The sequence below is a fragment of the Mirounga leonina genome, unplaced genomic scaffold (assembly GCF_011800145.1).
Source record: "Mirounga leonina isolate KUSES-001 unplaced genomic scaffold, KU_Mleo_1.0 Mir_151, whole genome shotgun sequence".
NCBI classification, from domain to species: Eukaryota; Metazoa; Chordata; class Mammalia; order Carnivora; family Phocidae; genus Mirounga; species Mirounga leonina.
The window spans coordinates 97052852-97066277 of record NW_023270377.1 but is presented as its reverse complement, the minus strand read 5'-3'; the positions used below and the strand labels follow the sequence as shown (position 1 = coordinate 97066277).

At 32.7% G+C, this 13426-nt stretch overlaps 1 protein-coding gene across 1 annotated transcript in view; it reads right to left on the bottom strand.

The window, feature by feature from the left end:
• DPP10 (dipeptidyl peptidase like 10) overlaps positions 1-13426 on the bottom strand; it is a 513620-nt gene that overhangs the window by 81826 nt on the left and 418368 nt on the right. The window contains exons 12-13 of the mRNA XM_035008166.1: positions 13302-13340; positions 8282-8389 (exon numbers count right to left, since the gene is read on the bottom strand). Coding sequence (XP_034864057.1) covers positions 8282-8389; positions 13302-13340 — 147 coding nt within the window. The remainder of the gene's footprint in view (positions 1-8281; positions 8390-13301; positions 13341-13426) is intronic.

The following is a 13426-nucleotide window of genomic DNA, read 5'->3' as shown; positions in this document are numbered from 1 at the left end:
ATAAATAAATAAAATCTTTAAAAAATAATAATCTTAGATTTTCTAGGATATAGATGCATAATGGTGGTAAAAGATTAGATAACTCACTAGAATACTATTAGTAGTACCCTAAGGAGCCATGTCCCTAAGGAATACTATCTCTAGTACCCTAAGAACTTGTTTCCCAAGGAGCACCCTAAGGCAGCACCATTAGGAGTGGATGCATATTTTCTGATAGCCATATGTGTATATATATATATATTTCCTGCAGGGTCCCTATTTATATATATATATATACACACACATTTTTTTTTTCCCCCTTGCAGGGTCCTTAATTTCTATCACTAGTTTCTACTTTCCACCTTTCCCTTCTCCAACAATATTTCAAGAAATGGCTCTGTCAAGTTTTTTTTCTGTCTTTCTTAGGTGGTAATATTTAAAAACCGTCATATTTGGCTTTGTGCATAGTCAAGGTACTTCACTTTAATTCCTTGTCTCAATGCTTTTATTTTTAAAATTTTATTTTTGTTTTATTTATTTAAGTTTAATTGACATAAAATATCTTATACTTTCATGTGTACCTCATAATGTTTCAATATTTTTACACATTAGGAAATGATCCCCAGGTTAAGTCTGGTTACCAGCTGTCAATATACAGAGTTTCAATGCTGATTTTTAAAAGGAATATAACTAATGGTCCACTGTAGACTTCGCTAAATTAGTTAAGTTTTTGGTGAATGCCTTTATGACTTTAAAGAAGTTGTCTTTGTTCCTATATTTCTCTTTGATTATGGATTTTGTGGAATTTATTAGAGGCTGTTTCTACACCTATAAGACGATTATATCTTTTCATGTAGGTGCAAATGCAGTGAATTAAATTATAGATACTTAAATTTTAATCAAACTTAGCATTCCTGTGTGAAAAGTAACAGTAATTTTTTTAATCCACTGAAGAATTCAATTGCCACTATTTGATTTAGGAGTTCTTAAGTGACCTATAATTGTCTTTTCTCATACTGTTTTTATTTGGTTTTGCATACGATACCTGTATCATAAAATACACTGAAAATTATTCCATCTTTTTCGATTTTCTGAATATGTTTCTATATAATTTAAATGTGTGCTTCTTGAATATTTTGAATATTTGATAGAGCCCACCTTTGAAAACCACCTGTACTTGATGTGGAGACATTTTAAAACACTGTTCCATTTCCTTAATAATATGGGACAATCGGATTGTTTCTTAAATCGGATTTGGTAATTTTTTTTTCTAGAATTTATTCATTTCACTCAAGTTTTCAAATTTGTTGGCATGAAGTTAGTATTTTAAAACACATTTTTAAATCTGCAGTTATGCTTCCTTTTCATTACTTATACTTTGGGAGTTTTCCTACTTTTTAAATTAAACTTAGTAGACATTATAGATTTAATTTTTTTTTCAAAGAGCCAAATACTTGTTTTGCTAAGCCTCATTTACCTTTGCTCTAGTTTATTAAATTCTACTATTGTATTTCTCATTTTCTTCCTTCTCCATTTGAATTTATTTTGTTATTTTTCTAAATTCTGATATTGAATGTTAATTTATATATTCCATATTTCCTTTTATAGATTATATATTACATCTATGTATATGATATAATGTATATATTTCCTATTAAACCACCATGAATAATGCAGAAATTATATTTTATTTCCAAATGTATGGCTTTGAGACAGTTATAAATGTTGGAACTCACCTCTAATTCAATTGCAATGTCTTTAGAGACTGTAATATATTAGCTGAGTAATACTTCACATGTGTTTTTGGTATAAATATATCCAGAATCTGGGGCTTTTTCATGTCGGAGAGTTTTATTATAACATCAACTTTGCCATACTATTGGAAGCAAAACTAAAAGGGCATTCTACTCCACTTCATCTATTTAGTAATAGAATTTTCCTTCAAAAAATTCTCCATGTCTTCTTGGTACATGTCTGTATTTCAACATCTCCCTAAATCATCTATTCCTTGTTTTTTTTTTTTTTTTTAAGATTTTATTTATTTATTTGTCAGAGCCAGAGATAGCGAGAGCAGGAACACAAGCAGCGGGAGGGGGAGAGGGAGAAGCAGGCTTCCCCCCAAGGAGGGAGCCCGATGTGGGACTTGATCCCAGGACCCTGGGATCATGACCTGAGCCGAAGGCAGATGCTTAACGACTGAGCCACCCAGGCACCCCATCTATTCCTTGTTTTTAAAGGGAGTTCTCTAGACTTCTAGCTTTTAACGTCAACAACAAACCTATGACTTCTTTTTTAACTTTTTTTTTTCATACTGACACATTATAGCACTCTATAAGTATTTGCTGAATGAAAGTATAAATGCAAAGATGAAACCAAATTTCTGTGATTTGAGGCAGGCACAGGCCAAAAGGCTTACATAGAGTTCTGAAGTCACATATTTAATAGCCAAATTCCCACAGGTCAACATCCCAATAGATGGTTTCTCTTACTCATTTTCAGACCCTGCTTTGAATGAGACATGGACAGGATACTAAGATGTTAAGGTTTTTAGTGCATCTTTGGTGCCCAATTTTAAGATGAACAACATCTCAAAACATTAAAAGGTAAAGAAATTTTGCTTTATATTTGTACATATCTAGAAATGCTTTTGGTTCAGAGATTTCTAGGTTGATTATATTTTTTTCAGAAAATTTTGTTATTTGTAGGTGTGTGTTCAAGGATAGCAGAGTATCCACATTAAAAGTGATAATGAGCAAAAATCCAATGCTTGAAACAATGTCTGAACACAACATACACAAGATTAAAAACTGCACATTATTAATTTCAATAATGTATCTAGCATAAAAATATTATGCTTCTAATTTCGGACCAAAAGTTCTCACGTTGGAAGCCTTAACAATAACCTCACAACCATTGGATTTCACTTCAAGCATCTGGAATTGCCCTGCTTGCTTTATATACACTAGGGAAAATCTGGGCTGTAGAATAAGTTGAACCTCATTTCACATATAATAGCATAACCTATCTTTTATAGTTCTATAGTTGTATTTATAAGACTCAACTATTTTCCACTAATGCATATCAGATTATGTCATAGCAGTGAACATATTACTTTTGATCTGGACTTCAGGTAAATAATTCCAATATAAATCAGCATATAGTAGATGGCCATATAGTAAATTCAAAATAAATACCAAGGAACTTGACTAGTCTTTACAAGGGAGGTGTCTGTATCTCAGTTTTCAATCCACCTTCAAAAGACAAGCAGTCACAGCCAAGATAATTTAACAAAGCAGGAAAGAATAATCATTTTTACTGCACAATAATTCTTTCCAAGTAACTATGGTCTCTATTATATTAACTTGGTAGAACAGAAAAAAATGATTGTGAATATAAAAGCACAGTGGACTTTTGGTAAGGGCAACATGGCAACATACTTTAAATTAAACTCGTATTTCACTTTTAATTTTAGAATAAACAGCAATAAAACTAATAATTTCCTTCACCAGGGGGATGACAATCTAGGATGCAGGTAAAGTGTTTTTATTCCCAAATAAAGTAAAATTTGAGAAGAAAACATCAGACACAATTAGACATCAGATACCTCTCCTCGCATTGGTATAGATTTTCGCTTACTCAGAAAAATTAAATATTAATCTTGTATTTCTATTTAAAAATTTGAAAGATATTGGTATCAGTGAAAATTTAATAATGCATGTGCTTTTTACCTGATTACACACTATTCATTCAAATTTCTTATATTAAATTCTATTGAACTTCTACAGCTTCTAAATAAGTGAAATATTGTAGTGCTTAAAAATAGCATGCTTTAATTTACTGTCTATTTATCACATGAGGTGAGCTAATTGTTTTCAGACAATGTCCTAATCAGATGCAATAGTGTAATTTAATGAAAAAAAATTTATTGGGTTGATTAGATGATAGAATTGTGAATTGGGGGCATGCCATTTTCTACAGTATTTGTAATGAATAATGGCATTTAAAATTGTTCCAAGTGAAATCATCAGCTCTCATGAGCAAAATTTTCTATTGCTGCATAGAGAAAGAGAATGGATTCACCAACATATATAATTTTTCATTTAACACAATTTAGGAAGATGACAGGGCAATTCTTTATGTTTATGAATTTGAACCACTTACCATGATTGAAACTCTGCTTACTCCATATTTGAGAGAAAAAGGTAGCCATGTCTTTGACAAAAACCTTTTACTTAACTGCAGCCTGCATTACAGGATATGGGGAATTAGAGTTCCAGATAGGGCAACTCAGAAGTTAAAGGTCTACATAAGGAATACCACGGAGGGATGAGGAAGGGGAACATTTATGAAGCAATCACAAGTTTAATGATCTGAGGTAAAGAAGTTCTGCATCACTGTTTGATTCAGGAACTAGATTGATATTAATATTGCATATTGCATATTCTACTCAAAAGAACAACTACTTTATATAGATTTTTGGAAAAGCCAATTTTTATTTTTATTAATATTGTCTCTAATGCAACATATAAAAGTGGAGAAATTCTGCTATCACATATACTGAAAGTAATCTAGAAATAAAAAATAATATATATGTATGCATATAGATATATGTATATATATATTAGTGTATATATATTAGTGTGTGTATATATGAGCTTAGAAATATTTTACTTTTGATGCAGGAATTCCAGTTTTGTTAATCAAAACTAAATAATCTATAATATAAAGTAGCTTTTTGTACAGTGACAGATATAATTACAGCAAATTGCCACTGAGTTATACACTGAATAATACTGGTTAAGTATCTACATCCAGTCAACTAAATATTGATCTTCTAAAGAATTGTTTTTCAAAATTATGTAGCATTATGGGGAAAGTATGCTTTATAATTATAATTTAAAATATCAGAATGAAATACTATAGTTTACATAAAATTATAAACTTGTCTAAAAAGAGGAAACTACATAAATTCTTTCTACTTCTGTTTTTTGAAATTACATTAGTAAGGATCAATCACCTTTGTAAATGAGAAAAAAAAAACTAAAATATTTATAATGACAACCATCACACTTTATAACAAAATGGCCTGAAAGAGTAATTTTATAGCCTGGCCTCTAATTAATAGTTTTTATCTACCTATTCATTGTGAAAGAGAGCAAAATGTTTACAAAAATTTACTAATTTCATTTAGTAAGATACTTCAAACAAATATATTTTCAGTCAGTGAGGAAGCTCTCAAATATAGCCAAGCATCAAATACTACAAGGGTGGTCATCCTGACTGTTGGCTGTCAAACCCTCTGTTCCTGTCAATTCTCACTTTAAGCATGTCAAGGGAAGAAAGAAAGGATAAAAAGTCATCAATGTTAGTATGCATTACTGTTTAGACTGTAAAGTATTATACTATTTTTGGAGAGTCAGTTTGGAACTCCATATCAAAACCTAAACAAATACATATGTACATATATGCTTTGCCTAGGTATCTTTTGATATCTTAAAATATATTTTTGTGATAATAATCACAAATATCTATGTATAAGAATGTTTATCTCTGAATAATTTCTAGTATCAAAATTAGAGTAACTTTAATGATGATTAAAATTGATTCATTTAAAAACAGTATACTAAATCTATTTGGCAGAATGTTGAACAACTATTAAAACATACTTAAGAATAATATTAAATATTAAGAATATAATAAATGATATGAAAATGCTTATAAATTATTCGTTAAATATTACAAATACATATATGTGCTTTGTAATATTTAAGGGAAAATCAAATATTTTTAATGTTAAAAGGGATTAGAAATATATATATGCACCAATTGATTTATAGTGTGAGATTGTGGGGTGACAAGATTGCGTTTGATTTTAAATTAGTTCAGTTAATTCAGCTTAGAATTGTACAAATCTTTATAGAATATGCGTCAATTTGGTAATCATAAAAGAGCTTTTCTTGTAAACTATTTAAAAAAATGAGGCAAAGGAATTCAAATATTTTCTAAGATTGTGTGGGTGTGTAGACTTAGGTGTAACTTATATTTGTCTAACCACTAACCTCTAACTCATTAACAAAGTAGATTAATTTCATCCGCATTGCCAAAATATCCATAAATAATCATGCAGTCATGTTTATTTCTCAGTGAGGCAAACCACAGATTCTCTAAACTGCAACCAGAATAGATCAAAATATTTTCTACTTCAATGAAAACTTTGTTATAATCTTCATATAGAAGAGGAACAAAGTAAACACACCTGCTCTATGAAGTTGTTCTGAACATTTCAGAAATAATGAATTAGACTGCATGTCAGGATCATTTGATAGGAGCAGAAGATATTTCTTCCCAAGGCTTATAAAGAAACTTCTATTAGGTTCATAAATATCTCAATTCCTACATGCCCACATCAGCACCCCCATTCCCTGCCAATCCCACACTTTCTAAAAGACGCTATTTCTTTTTTTAACTTGAATAGATTGTCTTCTTGGAATTGTATATATAAAGATGCATTACATATCTCTCCCCATCCTTCATTCCCTATCTTATAAATATATACAATTTGTATGTAATTTTGATCACCTGGGTTTTCACACAACTTCTTGAATATAAAATACTGAGGTTTAAAAATTTAATAAAATGTCACAGTCAATTTTAAGATTGGGGAAGTGTGATTTATTATTTTTGGCCAAAATATCTTCCTAGTATTTATAACAAAGTTTACTATTAGCTCGCAAGAGTTAATCAGGTAGAGCAATTTGCTAGCGAAGCTTCTTCCAGTTCACATTAAAAAAAAAGAAAGAGGGGCGCCTGGGTGGCTCAGACGGTTAAGCGTCTGCCTTCGGCTCAGGTCATGATCCCAGGGTCCTGGGATTGAGTTCCGCATCGGGCTCCCTGCTAGGCGGGAAGCCTGCTTCTCTCCCTCTGCCTCTGCCTCTCTCTCTGACTTTCATGAATAAATAAATAAATAAGATTTAAAAAAAAAAAAAGAAAGGAAAAAAGAAAAAGAGTTCCCTGTGTCCTACCTGTCTGATATAATCATTTTAATAGATATAAAATTTTCAAAAAGTTTATGCATATATAAATAGATACATTTATTTAGGACATAAATGAGATCACATTATATATTAGTCTATAACCTGTTTTTCCAACTTTATAATGATAGACTATGAAATTAATCTACATCTCTATTGTAGAAATTATACATGTTCCAAATTATTTCAGCTTTGATTAAAATTAAAGTCATGACAATTATTTTAATAGGTACAGACCTTAGACAAGCGTTAAATTTTAAACTACCAACACAAGATTTTGAGAATTCAAGGCACTGAGTTGCCGAACATAAATATGTATGTAGATAATGATAAAATTTTGAGAATATGCACAAGGCTTGAAGGTTCTAATGGCATAAAAGTAGCCAGGTCGTTTAGGGATATTTAGGCACATTTATATTTACTCTATATTTTGTAAGTATGAAATTGATTCTTAGCAGTTGGTTTGTAAACTCTTCTAGAGGATTCCAATTTATCCACACAATTTTATCTTTATAAATAATCTTCTACATGAGACTAGGATGTTTATTTGATTGTGAAGGAAACTAGTTCTCATGAATATTTGTTATTGACCATTACATTCAAATTGATTCATTAACCTTGTCTTATTTCAGCCATTTCTGAATTCTCTAATTTTTTAATAATTGGATAAAACTGTATAAATTGTTAACTGTTAACTTATTTGGAATTTAAAGGAAAAATAACCCTTTCCTTTTTTATCAGAACGTCTATAAAAATATAGCACAGACTCTGTATCTTTATCCTAGTTTTTCAAATCTGCATTATATTTCCTTGTAAGGGTATATATACAATAACGGATTCAACTTTTTGAAGGGCATTTAGTTTGCTTCAAGATTTTAAAACATCTGTAGCACCTTGAAAATACTGCTTGTACAAAATAAATAATATATATTTGTTGAATGAAAAATTTTCTCTAGTTTGTCCTCAAGTCTATGAAAGTAGGGGTTGGATAAAATTTTCATGTATTCAATTCTATATCCCAAGGCTCTCACCTTTTCGTATACGTGTGTGACTCACTAAATTCTCTGAGTTCAGTTGAGACTCTTTTGTGGGAAGCTACAGTTTGAATTTATAGCTGTGGAGGGGGATCCTCCTCCTAAAACCTAGTCCTTGGGTTAAATATATGGCTGGACTTCATAGGCATTAACTGCAGGTTCAGAATATGCCACAAGAATTGTACCTCCGTGAGCATCACAGCAATGACAGCAAACAGAGAAGAAGCCAGCACTGACCTGGACGAGAAACATCGCTATGTGGTGAAATTCTCCACGGCCCCCTTGCTTAACAGGAACTGTCATGAAGAATTTGCTGCCATCTCTAGAAAACACCGGCTCCTCATTCTAAAACACAAAAGTGCATATAACAATCTCGAGATTGTGCTTTGTGCTGCCAACCATTGCTAATTCAAGCATGGGTTATGCCATTTTTTATTTAGAATTGGTTTGTGAAGTGGTTAATTATCTCTAAAAATAATGTGAATTATTTTTGCCACCATCTAGCTTCAGAAATTTTTCATGTTTCCCAATGAGAAACTGTGCCCATTAAATAATAACTTCCCATTCCTCCCTACCTTACTCCCCATCATTCCCCTTTCTGTCTCTTTCATTTGGACTACCATAAGAAGCTCTTTAATGAATGGTTTACAAAAAACATACAATTTTTAATATATTTTTTCTGAAATATTTCAACAACTCTGGTTATTTGAACATACATTTCTGTTAATGTATACAAATTTACTGAAAAACACAGAACAAAAAGGCTGCAAAATTGGAAGGAGTCCACTGAAAATCATTTAATTCAAACTTTCCATCTTCACTGTTCACCCCTCCAAAAATACACAAACACAAATGCCCATTTGATGATTTTTTTAATTAAACTCTAGTGGCATGTTAAATCAATAGAATTTTCTGAAAATTAAATGATGGAAGCTATACATATAGATTGCTTTCCTTTTGCTCCAGGGCAAACATTAAGAAAATGGATTTGCCTGCACTGCGTTCTTTCCTATTGGATTAGCGAAAGTGATTATACTAACGGTAAAAGAAAGGCTTTGCTATGGTTTCTTCTGCAGGTCTTTAAAATGGAAGAATGAAAGGGGGCGGAAATCAGAGGTGGAGATGAACCATGAGAGACGACGGACACTGAGAAACAAACTGAGGGTTCTGGAGGGGAGGGGGGTGGGGGGATGGGTTAGCCTGGTGATGGTTATTAAAGAGGACACGTTCTGCATGGAGCACTGGGTGTTATACGCAAACAATGAATCATGGAACACTACATCAAAAACTAAGGATGTAATGTATGGTGATTAACATAACATAACAAATAAATAAATAAATAAATAAAAAATAAAATGGCCTACAAACTGTTTCAGGTGATCTGGCCCTCCACTCTCTTTCTGATCTACTCTCCTTTTCTTCTCCTGTTTCCTCATTGTGCATGCTCCTTCTCCAAGGCCTTTGCACTTTTTATTCCCTTTGGTTCTTTCTTTTATCTCTTTGTTATCTTGCCTCTATGTCACCTTATCAGTGAGATGCTTCCTATTTACCCATGTAGAGGGAGATCTTGGAAGCGAGATCATCCAGCTCTATCTAAATCCCTCATCCCTTTTTACCTCCTTCCTGTTTCTCTCCATAGCACCTAACAGCATCCAACATACCAAAGTTCAGGCAGGTATGCATATTTTGGGGGTATATGTGTGTATGCATGCAGGTGGGCAGGTAGATAGGTAAGCAGGTAATGCTTCTCTGGAATGGAAGCTCCATGAGGGAGGAACCTTGTATTCTTCACTGCTCTATCTCCAGCACCTAGACAATGACTGTGTGCTTAATACTTTTTTTACTTAATGAATAAACTAATGACTTTTAATAAACTCAAGAATCTGATTTTAGCTTCACTAGTGAGATCGTCCCTTGATAGAAATATAAGGATAATACTGTCCTTGTCTACTTCATGGACACTCATGAAAATATAAGATGATATATGTAAAAATTTTTAAAATTGTGAAGTAATATACAATTCAAGGATGAAGACAATGCACTGCTAGGCATATAATACTGACAAGAGACCTGAGTGAGTGAATTACATCTTTCAACTATGATAGAGTCAATAATTCTGTAGGTTCCATCTCTTGCCCTCTGGGATCTCTCTCTCTCTTGGCCTTTGCACATGAAGCTTCTCCTGTCTGGAACAGCCTTTCTGTTTTCCTTTATGTACTGAATCTTACTCTTTCTTTTTTTTTTTTCTCCCTTAAATTCAAGGAACAGAAACCATTTCCAAATTTCCCTAGTTAGAGAGTGTCTCCTAGTTAGGAAATCTCTCCTCAGAGATTCTATCACCCTGTGTTCATCTCTATCATGGCATTCAATGCATCCTATTATATGGTTGGCTTCCTTCACTAGGCAAGTAATAATTAAACTAAGTTTGCAATTTTATCTTTTTAGCTCTATTGCCTAGGACCTAGTAGGTATCCAACTCATAATTGTACAGAGATATCTGAACATTCTTCTTTTTGTATTTGTGCATCCATCCCCTTAAAATTCTAGTGCCTTATAAATGGCTCAGTGAAGGAGCAGATGGGGACTATATTCTCAAACGCACTGCTGAGTTTAATAACCTTCACCACTAGGCAATATCTGCCTATAAACAGAGCTCTATGCCAATCTTTTCCTAGAATCCAATAATAGAAATGGAGCCAATCACACTGGCCACTTTCATGATTGTAAGCAAGTCAGTGTTTATGACGTACAGAACAATGAATTGGGGATACCAAATTCTATCTCTTGGCCAAAAATTTTGTACATAGGTTATCACAAGTTTCTTAGAGGCCAGGCCAAATATACCTACTTCTTCTCTGTCCTTCCTACCATCCAAAAAGTGAGCATATGATGATTATATTAAGTTTCTAATCGTCTTAGAAATTTGTTTCATCTCATTACTACTACCATTCTCATACTTTATATTTCATCAAATTCTAAATATTTTATAAAATTCTCTTAAGAGCTCCTAGAGAAAAACTCAACTGTGACAAACTACCACCTGCATTTTTTTTTACTAAATAATTGATAACTAGTTTCTTTGCTTTAAAAAACATTTCTATTAAACATTCATAAATTTGGGATTTAAAATGTAGATAACATAATTCCAAAAGAGCATGCATTATGTTGATGCATGTTACACTATTACGAATGTCACTGGAAATAAAAATGATAGCAAAATAGGTTTAATAATGCAGGATAATTGAGACTATGCATCAATATCCATTATGTTATTGCTTGTCATTGTTTTTATTTTCATTATCTAACTTAAGAAAGTCCATTACTGACTATAAGATAAAAGTTGGGTTTTTTCCCCAATTTTATTAAGATTAAGTAGTTCATATTAATATTTACTTATTTACCTATGGGTAGATTTGGTATGCTTATGCTTCAAACAAAAAAAGGTTTAGTTTATCCACAGCCCTTCTTACTTTTTCTTCCTTTATTCAGCAAGTATTTATGGAGATTTTGTTATAATCAGACTCTATATAAGCATTTAGTTTACAATGGGGAACAAAAAAATGAATATCCCTCCTGCCCTTATGAACTTAGGAAAACAATACAGAAATAATTGTATAAATATTACAGAAAGATTACACTCGACTTAAAAAATAAAAACTTTTATTGAGGGATGTGATTTGGTTACAGAGGTTGGAGGAGGTGATTTTTTTAAGTAGGTGATTTAAGCTGAGGTTTGAAAAAGGAGCAGCCTTCACAAAGTGAAAGTAGTTGAGAGACTTCCATTTAGAAGAAAGGCTCATACAAAGACCCTGTGAATATGAGAGCTCATGTGCCTAGAATGGAGAAGGAACTGACAAAAATTTCGGTTTCAGTTGTGAGAGAGATATGGGTAGTGGCAACCAAGCACACACTTTGCAATGGTCCCTCAGGCAGCCTGCAATCTGAAGAGATTGGCATACGCCAATTTGCAGTTCCTGCAGTTTGATCCTGGATGCTGTTTGTGAAATGGAGAAAAGTAAATTGACTTGAGATCTTTGAATGTAAAGTTGAAGAACCTGGTGATGAATAATATAGAGAATAATAGTCTAATAATAATAATACTATGCAGAAAAGGATAAGAAAAGCTTAAGAATGACTGATAGGTTTATGATTTTAATAGCTGGATGAGTAATTATGTCCTTGACTCCTAGGATAAGAAGAGTACATAAGACTAGAATATGTTCAGTTTGGACCTGTGGAGTGTGCAGTTACTTTTATAGATTTAGGAGAAGATGCCAAGCATGAATTTTAGAACTCAGTGATGTGAGCTGCCCAGGGCTATACATTTAGAGGTCTCAATACATGGTGGTAATTGAAACCATACATGTGTATGACACTTTAGGAGAGAATATTAAATAAAAGATTGCTGTAAAGAACAAAACAAATCGGGGTGCCTGGGTGGCTCAGTCGTTAAGCGTCTGCCTTAGGCTCAGGTCATGATCCCAGGGTCCTGGGATCGAGCCCCACATCGGGCTCCCTGCTCAGTGGGGAGTCTGCTTCTCCCTCTACCCCCCCCAACCCCGCTTGTGTCTCCTCTCTCACTGTCTCTCTCTCTGTCAAATAAATAAATAATCTTAAAAAAAAAAAAAAAAAACAAATCAAAAGCAAACCAAACACAACTCTTCCCTTTGCAAAAAATAGTGATGGAGTTAGTAGTAAAATGGGTTCAGCCATATTCAGATAATCTACTTGTGTTTCCTTCTGAAATGTCCAGTATGAGACCATGTTGTGGAGACATTTGGTAGTTATTCTATTGTTATCTGGATTCCAGCCTCATTTATGTCATAAACTAGCATCAGGACCTAGGATACATCTAAGGAAAGAAGCATTCATCTAATTAATCTCCACATAAGCAATTTATGTGGAGGTTTTATCAGTTTTCTGGGCAATCTGAGCAATGCTGATGGTTTCCAACTTTAATGGGTCACAACTTTTTCCTCTTTTCATCTACACAAAAGTTTACTTACATGAATGATCCTAAAAATGGATCCTAGTAGTTATTCTGCAACTTATACTGTATAGAAAACAGAAGTAGCCTTTTTATAAATGATGTCATAGAAAAGACAAGTCATAAATATTTTAATGGAAAAGTCTCAGTCAAACATAGCAAAGCCTAAAGTCATAATACTGAGATAACTTTTGAGAGAAAGTTCTTACATAGCAAATAGAATGAGCACAATGGCCAGAATGTGACCTAAAGCAACCTCCTATGCCATACCTGTTTCGAGAGCCAAGTATCTGATGTCATCTCATATTTCTGAAAAGAAACAATGAACTCCATGAAGCTTCTAAACATCAAAATGAGCATGCATCAATTTAACTTTTTTTACACATAGTCCGTTA